At 50.4% G+C, this 15,447-nt stretch overlaps 1 protein-coding gene across 9 annotated transcripts in view; it reads right to left on the bottom strand.

Annotated features, from left to right (window-relative positions):
• Positions 1–15,447, bottom strand: part of ACAP3 (ArfGAP with coiled-coil, ankyrin repeat and PH domains 3) — a 62,797-nt gene that overhangs the window by 2,806 nt on the left and 44,544 nt on the right. For 2 of the 9 annotated variants that reach the window (XM_071798336.1, XM_071798337.1), the window contains 16 exons: positions 14,085–14,197; positions 13,051–13,102; positions 12,721–12,821; positions 12,168–12,279; positions 11,524–11,732; positions 11,206–11,275; positions 10,983–11,077; positions 10,519–10,733; positions 9,860–9,964; positions 9,326–9,427; positions 7,710–7,802; positions 7,348–7,568; positions 7,090–7,199; positions 6,358–6,468; positions 6,182–6,243; positions 227–444 (listed from right to left, as the gene is read on the bottom strand). In XM_071798336.1, the coding sequence (XP_071654437.1) occupies positions 242–444; positions 6,182–6,243; positions 6,358–6,468; positions 7,090–7,199; positions 7,348–7,568; positions 7,710–7,802; positions 9,326–9,427; positions 9,860–9,964; positions 10,519–10,733; positions 10,983–11,077; positions 11,206–11,275; positions 11,524–11,732; positions 12,168–12,279; positions 12,721–12,821; positions 13,051–13,102; positions 14,085–14,197 (1,974 nt within the window). In that variant the 3' untranslated portion in view covers positions 227–241. Of the gene's footprint in view, positions 1–226; positions 445–740; positions 6,244–6,357; positions 6,469–7,089; positions 7,200–7,347; positions 7,569–7,709; positions 7,812–9,325; positions 9,428–9,859; positions 9,965–10,518; positions 10,734–10,982; positions 11,078–11,205; positions 11,276–11,523; positions 11,733–12,167; positions 12,280–12,720; positions 12,822–13,050; positions 13,103–14,084; positions 14,198–15,447 lie in introns of those variants that run through there. The other 7 variants (XM_071798345.1, XM_071798338.1, XM_071798340.1 and 4 more) reach the window with 7 other exon arrangements.

Below are 15,447 nucleotides of genomic sequence, written 5' to 3'. Positions count from 1 at the left end.
CCCTAAATAAACCACATTCCCTCTATGGGAGAGAAAAACCATCCCACGCTTACACACCGTATAGAAAACAGGCGGTTTTTCTATGATGATAAAGAATCATCTCACCAGGGTTTATTTAGACCGAGTCTGCTGTCGAGGTGTTAAGGATCACTCAGATATAACTCCAAATGACTGTAATACCATTTCAAAGCATCCTTCCTACTTAACTCCTTCACTGAGTTAATGAGCCCACCTGGATTTATTAATTGGGATCTGTTTGTCCCTCCAGGTGAAAGCAGAAGCCGCATTTGTTTTCTATGCTCAACAGGACATAAATCATGAGGCCAGGCCAGTCTTTCTTTCCTTCTTTTATTTCTCTGTCACACACGCACAGTTTGAGAGGAACCAAGGTGTGGGAAACGGTGCAGGAAAAGTCAATATCTTCATCTAGTGCATGGTCTCCTTCTACAGGACAGAACATACCGGGCGTTAACGTGAAACGTGATGGGTGGGTTGGGAGGGGGGGTGATCTGAGCCTGTCACCCCTACCCCAGCACCCCGAAATCACATTGTCACGGAGACCCAAAACCGCGGAGTATTTACGTGCTATTCCAGCCCATTCGCTGCCGTAAAACCCAAGGTGTGGGTTGCAGGGCAAAAGGAAAACGGGTTAAAAGGGGATGGTTTTCTAGAGCCAGTTAATACAGGCAAAAAGGCAAGAAACCCTACGTAAATAAATCAAGCCAAAGAAGGAGGAGGGAAGGAGTTTATGTAGATTTTTATTAACAGTGTTTCAAGAGACAATAGAAGAGAGGGGAAGGGGGGGGGGGGTGGGAAAGGCAGACACCACAGCAACAGTTTTAAAATTGTACAAAGATAATAACATACAGAATATCTGGTTCCATAGTTACAGTCAGTACAGGCTGTGTAGGGCAAGAGGGGAATTAAAAAACGTGTTACAAAGTCGTACTGAGAGCAGGCAAGTGAAGGAGGTTAATAGGTTATAGCGTATTTACAGCGAGTGTCGGCCCCGGGACGGCAGCCCAGCCATCCAGTGCGGAACGGAACCCTATTAATCACCCACGCTCGGCTAATTAACGTCTCTGTGCTGTTGGGATAGGAAGGTCTGGGGCCTTGGGCAGGAGGAGGTTGGCTGGGCCAGAGGGAACGGCCTCAAGTTGCACCAGGGGAGGTTTAAATTGGATATTGGGAATAATTTCTCCATGGAAAGGGCTGTGGGGCATTGGAACAGGCTGCCCAGGGCAGTGCTGGAGTCACCACCCCTGGAGGGTTGGACAGACGGACATGAGGTTCTCAGGACACGGCGCAGTGCCAGGGGTGGGTTATGGTTGGACTCGATCTTGAGGGGCTTTTCCAACCCAAATGATCCTGTGATTCTGTGTGTTTCTGGAGCCAACGCTCCAATTCCTGCACTAGAACACACCTGCTCCTCCTCCTGCCTTGCAAAGTATTTTGGTTATCACCCCCACTTCTATCCCCTAGCCCAAATTCCCTACGAGGCCGAGGAACCAGCAGGCAGACCGATAGGAGCGACATTCCTATGGGAACAGCACCTACAGCTCAGATTCTCAATGAACACCATCTTGGTTCTTCAGAACTCCTGCTCTCCCTCCTCCTGCTCGGCCACTTCTCCCCCACATCCCCTGGTGTAACAGCACCACACGCACATTAATGTTTGTCACCGCTAACCAGTGGGTTAATGTCACATTTAACGCGTTTGTCTTTGGTTGAAAGCAATGATGCTCGGGCAGTGAGGAGAAGCGGGTCCGGGGGTGGTCGAGCAGCTCGAACACCACGTGTTGTGGCCACCGGACAAAGTTAATCAGTGCATTTCTTTAGAAGGTCCTGGTTTTTCCCTTTTGCATAAACAGCAGCCGGTTTTGCTGGTCTGAGATGTCACTGGTCCGTTTTACCTGGTGGCAGCCTCGGCGTGCCACGTCTTGGACAAATCCCTCCAATTCTAGACCGCTCAAAGAAACGTCCCATTGCAGAGACCATCTCAGAGACAGCAATGCTGAAATAACCTGAGGCTTCCCTGGCTGACAGGTGGAGAGGGAACATGGGGGGACCACTTCAACCTGCCAGCAACCCATCCGGAATCAGGGACATGTGGCAGACCCCAAAAATCCAGACCTAGACCTGTCCAGGCACTTGGTTACAGGGTTTGAGTCCAATAAAAGCTAGGACAGGTATATAAATGTTCGCCCAGATCTCAAATAACTCAAAATATGACAGAATCCGTGTGGCTGAGGCAACGGTTTGGGTCTGTTTGTACGTTTTCACAATGCCTGGCACGTTGCTTTCTAGACAAAGGCAAATCTCATGTTAACTGTGGTTGCAACCACGTCGTTGTCACACAATAACACACGCGCTCTTTGAAAAGAAAGGAGGAGTGAAAAACGGAGTCATTTTGGCATGAGATATTTCCAACAGGATTGTACAGCACAAATACAGCCGTGTTTCGAGACGGAACAAAAGGAAGCGGTCAATATTGTCCTCCCTGGAGCCTGGTTGGCCATTCAGTTCAATGAAGACAAACCTTCCGTACAACTTCCCCATTCTCCCCCCCAAACTCCATCACACGCACACACACACACCAAGAAAATTAAATAAACACAGAAAACATTGAGAAGTGCCTCCTTAGCGGTGTTTTCCCGGAGGACCTTTTTGCTTTAGAAACTGCGGGATGTACTGAAGTGTTGGATTATATCTCAAAGTAGAGGCATTTTCATGCCCCGTGATCTATACAGCGGAAGTAGAAGAGAAAAGGTGGGGGGAAGAAAGGAACATTGTGGAAGGGTTTGAAGAATATTGCCTAGCAACACTACCCAAAAATCCTGACGTTAAATACAGACAAACTGTATTGAATCAAAATTGCACTAGTCCTCTGGGCACGTCAATAATAAATTAAATACTTAACAATTTCACCGATTAAAAAAGAAAAAAAAAGACAACACAAAATCCATAACAAAAGAACATAAAACCCCCCAATACTGTATGTAGGAAAAGTGCACAAAGTTGCTTTATACATTGATTCTAAATAAAGTACCAATACATGTTAAATAGATAAATTGTCTTGCAAAACACTGCTTCTTGCATCGGTATTTACACACGCTTTAAGTTCATGTACTTCAGCAAAGAGTCTGAGCTTCAATGGACCGAACCGTACGTGATTTTTGCTTCGTTCTCATGAGCCGAGCGTGAAATCAATGACCCCCTATGGGAGCCACATCTGCAGTTCTCCCGGCTCCTATTTCTAACTTACAAAAAGCTGGAGAAACCAATTGGGGTGTTTTAAGTTGCTGTACATGTAAAAAAACATCGCTCAACAATGCCCATGCTGAAATTCATTAACAGAGCAGGACCATGGCAGTGCTGAAACATCTGCTTCGCTTTCAAGGTCTTTAAAGTAACCCTGAAAATGCCTTTTTCCAGGAGAGGACACAACAGCACTGACAAACGTCAAAATTGATGCAGGTCGGTGTAAAACGGGACAGGATTATCCAAAAGTATCCATTGCAGAGGATCTCTCGGTTCCTAACGCAGAGCGAGTTCTTGGCTGGGTATCGGTTCAGCACCACAGCTCATGTACCGGCCAACAGCACCCAGCACCAGCTCCAGATCCGCTCCTGACCCCGCTCACACTCATAGTAACGCTACTACCTGTTGTAGAGTAAGTGGGATCGACCGACACGGTGTCAAATGGGGCCGTGACACACCAGCGAAGGGACCACCCTGCGCAGTGGGGGAGCCCGTTTAAATTTAGGGTGACTCGGACCAGAAAAAGCAATCCAAAGAGCAATGCAAAGGACCAAAAGATGGAGCTCGATGCGAATGGAAAGCGGTAATCTCCTGTAACCCTGCATGAGAAACGCTGGGTGGGCAGCGATGCCGGCTCTGCCTCCACATGGGAAGAAAGATCTTGGATCCAGGGCATGTCAAACGCAAACTGAAGTCCTTACTCCAATAATTTGTCCTCTGAACTAAGGATTTATACATCCCAGCGTTCCTCCGAAACCAAACAATGGAAAAAATGCCATGAAAGGCATCGCCAATGATAAAAAGGCTGATGGGGCCAAGCTCATTCATTTTTGTTTTCCAAGGTGGATGGAAGGAGACCGTTTATTACTTAGGGAAGCACAAAAGGCCCTGAGGGCAGACTCCGCATCGCCGCTGATCTGCAGCAGCTCCAGCACAGTCACTGGGACCGTTTCGGATCCACAACAGACACTTGGGGCCGAGATCGGAACCCGGCACTCGGGAGCAAGAATGAGAAAGTGATAAAGATGGACTTCAAAACCCTGATGGCACAGACACAGAACGGTGGTCTGGCTGCAGCAAAACTGGGGACAGCACCTTCCTATGGCCCCAGGGACTGTCCCCTGCAGTGGGAGGACACCCCACTAGAGACCAAGTGGAGTTTATTGTTCCACTTTCAGATGGGTGGGTGGGCACTGAGCGCTGCTGCTTCAGTATCTTGTGTGAGGAGCTGGATCAGCGTCCGAGGACACAATCATGTCAAGAGAAACAAACCTGCAAAGGTTTAATGCACCGTGGGCTGCAGGACGACAGCAGCCAGGGTACAAAACCCAAGAAAGTAAAGAAGTCTAACGTTCTGGATGAAACCAATGTGATTGTGCATCACTGCTGATGTAAAGCAGGAGGATGGGGATCTCTGCCTGGTCGTCTTGTGTTCCTGATCCCCTGAAGATCCCAGCACTCCCTGTAAGGCACTACGACCCCAGCTCGGAGCAGCGGCCTTGGTGTCCAGGTGGGCTCAGCACCATCACCTGAACAACTTGGATGTCACTGCAGCTCTGAAGAGGCTCTGCAGGAGCACATTTCAGCTTGGCACCTAAATTCCCAGCAAGAAGATGACCTGTCAGTGGTATCTGTGCTCTGGAAGCCCTAACGAGACAGGATCCCATGGCTGCAGCATCCCCGCAGAGCACGGTCCTCAGCACACAGACCACAATCACAGCAAAGTGCTCCAAGCAGAAACACATTCCCCCACTCCAGCAAAGAATAATACAAGAAAAAGGAAAGAAACAACAAGATGATCCTGGCGGTTATTGGAACTGGGGAACTCAAAAGCCCCTGGGCCAGGTGCTGAGATGCCCAACTTGCATGCATGGGGAGAACAGAGGGGGATGCTCATGCAAGTCGAAGTCTCCTTCTCAGAGATGCTAAGTCAGAAATCTGAAGCGACCAGGAAACAAACTGGCCGGACTCAAATGGCATCGTGCAGCCAGCCGGTTGGGAGCTGGACGTGGCTCTTCTTCCCTGACACAAAGCCCATCGCCAGCGACAAGCTCCTCCCAGCCTCCAGAAATAAATGAGCACCGCTGCCTCCATAACACCGCGTCTTGGCTTGGGTAGCAGGCGAGCTATGGCTTTGACCAGCTAGCCACTGCGGGCAAAAAGGGAAAAGTGCAGCTGGTATAGTCCTGAGAGCAATCCAGGTGAGTCGCCATCGCTCCCAATCCTGCCCCTTGCGTTGTGCCTTCTGGAGCAAAACATCTCTGCCCCACAAAACAGCCTGGTCTTTACTCAGGGGTCAGCTCTGACGTTTTCTAAGCTGGCCCAGCAGCCCCCGGACACTGCAGCAGACCCAGCAGAGAGCGGGCGGCCGGTCACGCTGCCGGGACATCGGGCTCCACGTCAGAATCCCTCCCAAACAACCTGTTCAGACGAGAACTCGGCACACGGTGACTACACTGAAGCGGAGACGGGTTCGTCTGATCGTATTGTTGGTGGGTTTCTCCTGGTGATAGAGGGTTTCCTTTTCTTTGCTTTCTTTATTTTTTTTTAAATGCTAAACTAGTCTCCCATACTCTTCACACACTCCAATCCACACGCCATGGTCTGTGGTTATGCCCCACGAAAATCAGCCATCCAGTAGTCAAGCATGAGAACTTAACGCTAACAGGGAAGAGCCCTTGTCCTTCCCGCGTGCATCGCGAACCTATATGTGCAGGCATCAAAAACAGACCAATCTGCAAGAAACACCAATATACCGAGGATAAGGGCTTCTCAGGGCTCCTAGAAATCCAGCCCAAGTTCAAGACGGCCAAGGGGAGGTGGGGGAGTTGTCACTAACACTCATCTATATTAAGGCTGATGAACTCCTGTATACATTTCCTGTACTGCAGCTCAGTGGGGCTGTTGCTGGGATATTGACCTGGTTGTCCAAAGGGACCCTCCGCTTCTCGCATCTCTTCGTTCATCCGAGCCAGACGCAGCCTGGAGCGAAACGAAGGAAACAGAAGGGAGAGAGGCTTGGTTATTCCTTCCCCGATGGCTCATTACGGGCAGAGCTGCCGTACAGGGGTGCTGGGAAGCCCTGGCTGCACTCACAAGGTGACGATGTCCGCGTTGGCTGCCTGGACAGCGATGCTGAGCGGGTCCTGCCCGTCGCCATCCACCGCGTGCTGGTTCGCACCTCGCTTGAGGAACAAGCAGACCTGACTGCAGGAGGGAAAGAAAATACCATCAGAGGGGAAATTTCGGCTCCCTCACCCCACACCGGAGTGGGCAGAGGGCACTTCCCACCATTGGCAGGCACAGCTTTACCTATATTGGTTTATTATGATAATAAATCAGGAAACGCTGCAGTGGTGTAGAGAGAGGAAGGAGTGTACAGCAGTGACCCCCTGTCTATCAGTATGGGGGCAATTATCCTTAAGACAACGATGTTGTTGAGGTGATATAAAAAAAGGCATGTTCTGCAAATAACCAATTTACCAAAACCCAGCTCCCCCACCCACCTTGGTTTTAAACTAAAGGAGGGAGATGCAGGCTGGACATGAGGAAGAAATTTTTGTCCCTGTGGGTGGTGAGAGCCTGGCCCAGGTTGGCCAGAGAGGTGGTGGATGAACCATCCCTGGAGACATCCCAGGCCAGGCTGGACGGGGCTCTGAGCAACCTGAGCTGGTGAAGATGTCCCTGCTCATGGCAGGGGCGGCACTGGGGGAGCTGGGAAGGTCCCTCCAACCCAAACTATTCCATGATACCCCTTGACTCAGTGTTAACGCTGCGTGGCAATCCAGGGGCGATGGAGCCTCTCAGAGCGACGGGCACAGCACTCACCCGGTGTGCCCCAGGTACGTGGCGTGGTGCAAGGGGGCCCGGCCGCGGATATCTCTTTGGTTCACATCGGCACCATTTTGCAGCAGGAATTCGCAGGCTATCAAGGAGCCCTAGCAAGGGAACGGGACATTTTAAATACATTCAGCCAGTAGCACTGGGAGGATGCACAGGCACACACTGGGCTGTAAGTTCCCATTTCCAGTGCACTCAAGACCTCACATTCCCAAACGCGGCTTCTCAGCCACCAGCACAACGTACCCCCATCACAGCTTGGATCAGAGGAGTTTTGTTTTCATCTTCATCGTTCACCCAGTTGATCTCGGCACCGTGTGCCAGCGCCTCGGCCATGAGGGGCAGGTTTCGGGCTTGTGCCGCCTTGTAGATCAACAAGCCCGGATGCAGCTCCCTCAGGTCCTCCAAATCCGATGCCTCCTGTTCAATCTCCGCTTCACCGCTCGACTCCTCCGACACTTCGCACTCTAAGAGGCAGAAAAGGATGGGGATGACCCAAAGAGCTCTGCGTTTCTAATTTCTCATGTCCCCTGTTGTTCTTAGCACCGGAGAGTCCTGCCCGTCAGCCCTGCCTCCCCGCACGTCCACCCGCAGCCCACGTCACCCACCTTCCTCCGTCACGCTGTCCACCACGGAGCCAAACACCAGGATATCGGTGCTGCCGTCCGTGCTCCCCCCGAGCCCGCTGTCACTGCTCAGACCTGCAGGGCCAACAGAAGACAAACCAAGCCCATTTTAATACCCGGGCACCCCTGCATTAGGCACAGCCGAGACCATGGGGTAAAGGGCTGCACGGAATGTCACACACACAGCACCGGGCGCTGGTGGCGAGGGAGAGGGGACTGATACCCCGTTCAGCTCCACTCAATAAAACTGCCCATGGGAAAACTGGAAAAGCTTTATGTTGTCTGTGTCCCCACGCTGCCCTTCGCACAGGGGTGCTCCAGCATCGCCACGGCACTTTGGAGCAGCAAGCACAGCCCTTGCTGCCATCTGAGACGTGGACGGGAGCAGAGCAGCAGCGACAGCTTTGCAGCAGTGTCATAACCAAATAAAGACACCCACTCTGCTTTTATCTCAGCTTCCACTCTATCCATGCTCTCCCCAGAGCTTTTCAGTTGTTGCTGGGGCACGATGCATCGCTCTTGTGACAGATTATGGACCGTGATTGGGCCAAATAATACCAGTGTGTATTCAAGCTGAACTCTTAAAGTATTGACCATGAGCTTGTTCGCCTTCCCAGACATCCCCTCCCTTTCCCCACGGTGCTTCCCACCTCCCCTGCTCAGCTGCTGAGTGTCACAAAGCAGCCGACTACACGCAAGGAAAGGGGTGATGACGGGATGAAGTAACTTGCCCAAGGACATGCAATGAGTCAGTGGCAGAGAAATTATGTGCCTTTCCCAACTTGCACCTGAAAACCGTCCAGAAAAATGACAGAAAGGAAGGAAGAAGCACGTGCAGGAGTTGTCCCTGCGGGAACAGGCATGGTACATCAGCTCTGTCCTCAGGGATGCTCTGGCTGGACTCGGCTTCTTGCTGCTTTTAATTTCCCAGTAGCTGTAAGGGCTGAGGGTGTCTGTCCTCCCACAACTCAAGAGCTTAAACCCCCATGATCTACCCCAAGACCTACCCTCAAACCACTGTGATTAGAAAGAAAAACAGGCCAGGCTGTAGCTGACAAAACGTTTCCAGAATACGAGCTGAGTAGTGTTTGCAAAGAGCAACAGCAGGAAAGGCTGCAAGAACCCAAGATCTGAGCCTCAAAAACCACAGCAGAACAAGACACCTTCACCTTTAAGCCTGGCTGGTGAAATCTTCAGAAACCTTCAATATTTCTCATAGGTTCACACAATAACGAGCAACTGAGCTGGTTAGTTCTAAAAAGCGACCACTCCTCAGCTAAGGATGGTAACGGAGCACACGACCAGTCTGTGCAGCATTTCAATTAAACACTTCTTACTCCCTATTTGCCATGAGACCCCACCTGTACAGGATTGGATCCTTTATCTCATCCTAGATGCAGCAAATTTGACGGCTGCAAATCCTAGGAAGCTTTTTGCCTTGCAAAAACCCGCCAGCCTGTCCTTCCCCACAGGGGAGCAGCAATGTGTGGGTTCTGGTCATTTGGCTGAAGGAAAATACAAAACTGCCCCTGATGCGTGGGTCAGGACAAATAAAACGTGGGTGTCCCTTGCTGGCAGCGGCCAGAGCGTCACCTTACCTCCGTCCAGGAGGAACGGCGTACCGCTCCCACCGGGACCAATGCCACTGCCACTCCAGGGGCCGCCTGCTAGCGGATGCTGCATAGAGATGTGGCTGGCACCTAGAGGAAGGTGGACGGAACGTGAGGGGGGGTTCATCGGCACAAACACAAAAAGTAATAAAAAAGAAAAAGCTGTCCGCAATAAGACTTGCTCAAAAAAAAAAAATAAATAATTAAAAGCCACAACTAAAACCAGAAAAAAAGCCAATGGAATGCAAAATCTGGGAATAAAAGATGTTGGGGGAAAAAAAAAATCCCATCCATCAGAATGCAAACGCTAGGCACTGACTGGATAGGGTATTATAATAAGTGTAATAAAAGCGATTTGTTGGGGTTTGTGCAACTAACTCCTCGTCACGCTTCCAAAGTGTTCACCCTCTCTGCAGTGTCGCCGATGCCTCGCCTGGGGTCCGATGCTCTGCCCGTGCCCTGGGGGAGCTGGCGGTGGATGTGCCAGCAGCACAGGCGCTTCGTTTCTCTCTCGGTACTTACTGCGTGGGCCGGAGCCGGCGCCGGTGTCGAAGTAGGAGAAGAGAGAGTCCAGCTCATCGGGGCAGAACAGGGAATCCCGGCGGAACTTCCTCTCGAGCGTAGCAGCTGCTTGACACACAGGGATTTGGAAACACAGAGTTAACAACATGTAAACGAGACGATACGCAGTTCGACAGCTGTATTTACCCAGGCTGAGCTTGCATATCCAACAAACCCCCGATGTGTCCAGCGCCAAACTCATGCCCACATAACACCAGCAAAGTATAATTGACCATAGGTGGTGATAAACTGCAGATCAAGTTATCCATGAGGATTCTGACCCTTCATAAGCATGGTCTGTCTTACAGATAACAGGTAAAAATAAAAGGATATGAAACTTTCTACAGCAGGAAGATGGAATGGGAAAGAAAATGCACAAAGCAAGCTGGATCACCCAAGGGTAACGATCTCATTTAGCTACAAGAACCTCCTTAAATAGATGGAAAACGTCAAGAAACGCTCTAAAGACCGGCATCAACATGATTTGTTCATCAGCACTTTTGCTTATACCTCTGGCTTGCAGGTCCCAGGGAAAGACAGGCACATGTAGGTTATTTGGGCAGCTGTGTTACCTACAAAGGGTGGTGGGCAAGGTCAGCACGGGGACGAGGGGTTCCCACCTGATGACAGCATGGCCGGGGACGCGTTGCCGGCCTCGTGACGGTACTTTCTACGAGCCGTGGGCGCTTTCGTGGTGCTGTTGTGTCTCTGGCACTTCTTGACGCACCAGCGCCGAGGTTTCCGCTCGCTCTCGGTCAGAGTCTCCCCGTTCGGCAGCTTCTTCAGGAATTTCTTCTCTACGTACTTCACCTTGATCCAGGCTTCCTTGTCCTGCCTAAGGGAAGAAAAGCATAAAGCTGGGTTCAGGGTGACATATAACTCACCTAAAGCAAATAGCCACAAGGAGATTGAGCTGCTCTGCGTCATTTTATCAACCCAGCTTCGAGTCCTAAGAATCACTGAGGCTTATATTAAGAAGGGATAGCTTCTCAAACCTAAAATTATCTCTCATTTTAAAGCGCGGGGTGTAGCTGAAAACGGAATGAGATGTTGAGCCCCAGGGAACAGTGAGGACCACACTCACCTGGAGCTCCCGGCTGTTGGTTTCTTCAGCCCCAGCTCTTCACACTGAGCCTCGTAAATCTGATTCATGGTGCTGTTCCCCAGCTCGCACATCAGCTGCGATACAAGAGGGAATGAATTAAACCCTCAGGTGAGGAGGCACCTTCCCTCTAGCCCCCCCACCAAGCTGGACTCCTCCACATCCACCATTTGTCTGTCTCTCACCATTAAAAGCCACCACTCACTTTCAGTAGCTCTGGCTCCCAGGAATCCAGCGTGAGAGATCGGACCTTGGAGCAGTGAACACCCAGACTCCTATCGATCCAAAAGGAAGAAAACTGAAATGGTTACATCCCTCAAAACAGAACTTCTAACCCACCACAAGATGAACAAGATCAACCCAGTTATCATGTATTTATCTACACAAATGTAGCCACAGCAGAAATGCACACAGAGGTACCACAGCAAGCAGTTACTCTGGAATCTGTCTCTACAAACACTGCAGTCAGCTGTAATTCACACTGCACCGTTTTTTCACGGAGTTTGCAACCCTTCCCTGGTACCTGTGGATGCCGGAGCACTCGATGCACAGCAGAATGCCCAGGTTGATGCTGGCCCAGCGGGGGTCTGGTTGCCCACAGTCGCAGCACTGGTCGTTGCCGGGGATGCTCTGCACCCTCTGCAAGATGCTCTCTCCTTTCACACTGCGCTCCCGGGAGTCGGTGGCAGAATCAATGCTGCTCGTTGATGGGGAAGCAGTTCGGTCCAGCCTCTGCAGGGAAAAAAGGGTTCTGGGATTCTGCAAAGCGCTGGGGAACGAACTAGACCTTGTATAGCAGAGGTGTCGACGGGAAATGTTATCTGAAGAAGAATAAGCTAAGGCTAGTCCAAGAAGGGAGCAGGTAAAGCCTCATTAACCTCTATTATTGCCTCACTAACCTCTCTTATTGCCGCAAGACTCTGCTCCGTGAGCACAGGCAGCACCCAGACCACTGTCCGGCAAAGCACCTGCTTGCCCTTGTCCCAGCCAGAGAGCAAGAGAACATATTTCCATCAATCCAGAGAAAGGGCAAGCCAGTGAAGACACCAGGACCACGCTGATTTAAAGCCCTGCCTTTCCCATAGCCCAGCTCTGCAAGCATGGCTTTGCTTGGTGAACAAAGCTCAGAGACACAATTACGGACATTTCCTGACTGTCCCCGCTCACCTCGATGTAGTAGCTGTCCGGGCTCTCCCGGTACGCAGAAGCGATGCTGGCTTGAACAGCCTGAATCCAGGCCTGACGCAGCTTCTCCGAGTCCGCCTGCAGCATGCAGCTCCTGCGGGCACAGAAACGAGTGGGAAAGAGCAAAAGGACGGGGCACACGTTTTAGTCAAAATTGTTCCACCTCATCCTCAGCATGGACGCTCCAATGGGGGCAGCACCTTGATTTGACAGGAAAAAGGGAAAAAAACTAATCCTACAAGTTTGCACTGTCAGACATGTTCCTTCTTCAAAAACTCCAGGCAGATCCACCAGCTGGGTTTGAAGGGCTGAGAAGTGACAGATTCCCTGGCTATGTGTATATTCAGGATGTGTGGCCTAGATCTGGCTTATGCTGATGTCTGACAAACCTCCCAGGGACTCTGGAGCACAAGCAATGGTACCCCCCAGCCAACATTTAACAGCCCAGGGCAGCATCTGCTCCAATCTCATCTCCTGCAGCTCCACGCATGGCCCAGCTACCAAGAGGATGGCCCGGGGAAGCCACCAAACTTACTTGGTAGGCGAGACGACCTCAAAGCAGAACCTCCTCTCTATGTCTTCGCATGGCTTGACAGTGCAGAGCCGCAGGTCTTCAACCACCACCGTGAGGACATCCTGAAACAGGCAGAACAGGTGGCTGTGTGGGCTCCTTGAATCAGAAAACTCCTTCCCCAACCAAAATGCTTAGTGGACGCTCCCCCTTTGAAGGTTCCTTCCAACCCAAACCATTCTGGGAGTCTATGACCCATTTCTCCTCTCCATTCCTTCCACCCGTGGTGCAGAAGTCCCCAGCGGAGCAGGACACCAGCCAAGTTGGCCAATCTGCCCCAGTAGCCCCACTGACCTTTAGCTTTTTCTGGTAGACCAGCTGACTGTTCTGTATGGAGAACCACCTCCTGAGGGCAGACAGACAGACAGACAGACAGACATCAGAACAAGTGAACGGCAGTTTGTTAGTGTTTATTCCAGAGCCTGACAACAGCACATTACAGCCTTGCTGTGGTGTCTACTTTGAATGGATCCCATAGGCAAGTAAAACATCTCTTAATATTCTATCATTCCCCTGTTATGTGAGAGGAGGAAATGTAGATCAAAAAAGCATCAATCTCACGCATTAGAAACTCCCTGGAAGGGTCTGAATCCTTTTGCACAACCATGAAACCCATTGACGATCCCAAGGGAAACTAAAAACACAAATATCGAGCGAGGCCAGATACATGAAACCTTTGCTTCCACTTTCCTGAGGTCTCTGGCAGCTGTGCAGGCTCCTGACGAGTGCCTGGTGTTCCCAGCGACCCACCAGATGAAATATTCATCAGTTATTAAGAGCAGGGTCACTGCACAGAAAGCCATTTCTCAGCTCCCAGCTGCACAGCTGATATTTCCACTCTCACACATCTCCCCATCCCAAAATAGACAGGTTTGACACTCATGGCATGCCCTGCTTCACCGGAAGAAGCATTATTATATTCCTGTTTAAAAACAACTATCACATACGTAAAATACGCAGCATCTACCTCTTTTACTGAGTAATGTACCTCTCCAACACAATAAAGACCTGCAAAGCAGGTGGCTTTGCAAGCTCAGCACCAGTTAGATGTGGCCTCACCAGTGCTGAGCAGAGATTAAGGATCACCTCCCTCAACCTGCAAGAGAAAAGCTCCTAAAATTAATGCCTCTATGCACAGAAACTATCAAACCAACCTCATTTCAACTACTTTAACTATTTAGCTTTTAACTACTTAGCTCGGAACCCTTCCAGTGATGACAACAGTTGCTAAGATCTCACCACAAGTGACATGTGTCCCTGCGCAGGGACTATGAGCTGAGTTTGGAGTCTGAGAGCAAAGATCAAATGCAAGATGAGTTTTTACTCACCGATTCCATGTTTTGAAAGCGTTGCTGGCTCTCTTGAAAAGGTAGCCTTCCATCACCACTCCATTCGGGGCATCGACGTTAAACTCCACCTTCGAGTCATCGTAAGAAAAGTCCTGAAAACAGAAAGAGACTGAGATTCCAGCACGACTGCGCTCTGCAGGACCGAGGTACAGATGAGCCTGATGGAACCACCACCAATTAAAAACCCTCTGCGTCAAAATCCTAAGGTTCAGGCAGAGCTGTCTGTCCTCACTGTGAGCAGCAGATGCGAATTGTCCTCATTCCAGTACGCTTATCTGTCCCTATTGTTTGCAGGAAAGTATTGTCCAGGCTGTATTTCCCCCCTCTGGTAGCTGATAAGGAGAAAGGCAGGGAGCTTATCATGGTGAGGGCTAACAATTCCCAATATTTAGGGCAGCCTGCAATGGGAAATAAAGCCACAGAGGTGCTTTTCACTGGCCAACTGAGTCACTATAGCGATGCTGCTGTCACCTCTCTGCTCTGCAAATGGCCAGAAACAGAACAAACCTTCCACACAAGGAAAACAGGCACGATAACTTCCAGAGGGGAAGACTTATCAATTCCATTTTCATTAGCTATCATCATGTGCCATCTCCAATCTGCGCTCACTCAGGTCTCTATGCTGCCAGTCAGGGTGGATTTGTCAGGTTTGGCACTGATGCATCAGACAGATCCCATGGGTTCTGACATGGGATCCTCCTCCCCAGGCGATGCTCTGCGCCCTTCCCAAGAGAAACTGGGTCAGGAAACCCAACGATCCTCCCCTCTAAGCTGGGGAACTAAGGCGCATTGTCTTCTTTTGCACGCCGATTCCACTCTAATGATGCATTCTACCCACGCCTTCCTCTCTCCTGAGCACAAATATTTCTCCCTGTACCACTTGGTTCAAAGACACAGCGGTGAAAACAGCCCCATTAAGTTAAGTGCCTGTCCTAGCTCAGCACACCAAGACCCTGGTGATGCTGCGTTGCCAGGCAACATGCACTTCACTCTCATTAGGATGAGTTATTTTCATGTTCAGAGATGCAAGCTTGCCTGGGAGGTGTCATCATAAGAATAATACTGATAGAGAAGGAGGAGATCTAATGGGACAGGACTGAGTCATTCCTTGGAAAGACAGCATGATGCCCAATTAGACACTAGGAACTGCTCTAAGGCAACCCAATTAAGAGAGGTCTGCTCAGTCCAGCATTTTCCTGCCATAAGAGAGTGAATCCCATGGGGTCCTCTTCTGCAGATGTCTTCCATGTGCACACTGCAAACAAAGGCTACAGGGAATCTTCCTCTATCTCGTAGACATCTGAACGCGTGATTTTGGTAGAGCCGCTCCTAAAGTGACAAT

Source organism: Patagioenas fasciata, chromosome 23 (assembly GCF_037038585.1).
Source record: "Patagioenas fasciata isolate bPatFas1 chromosome 23, bPatFas1.hap1, whole genome shotgun sequence".
Classification (NCBI taxonomy): domain Eukaryota; kingdom Metazoa; phylum Chordata; class Aves; order Columbiformes; family Columbidae; genus Patagioenas; species Patagioenas fasciata.
Note: the sequence above shows the minus strand (reverse complement) of the source record. Positions and strands in the feature narration are given on the sequence as shown.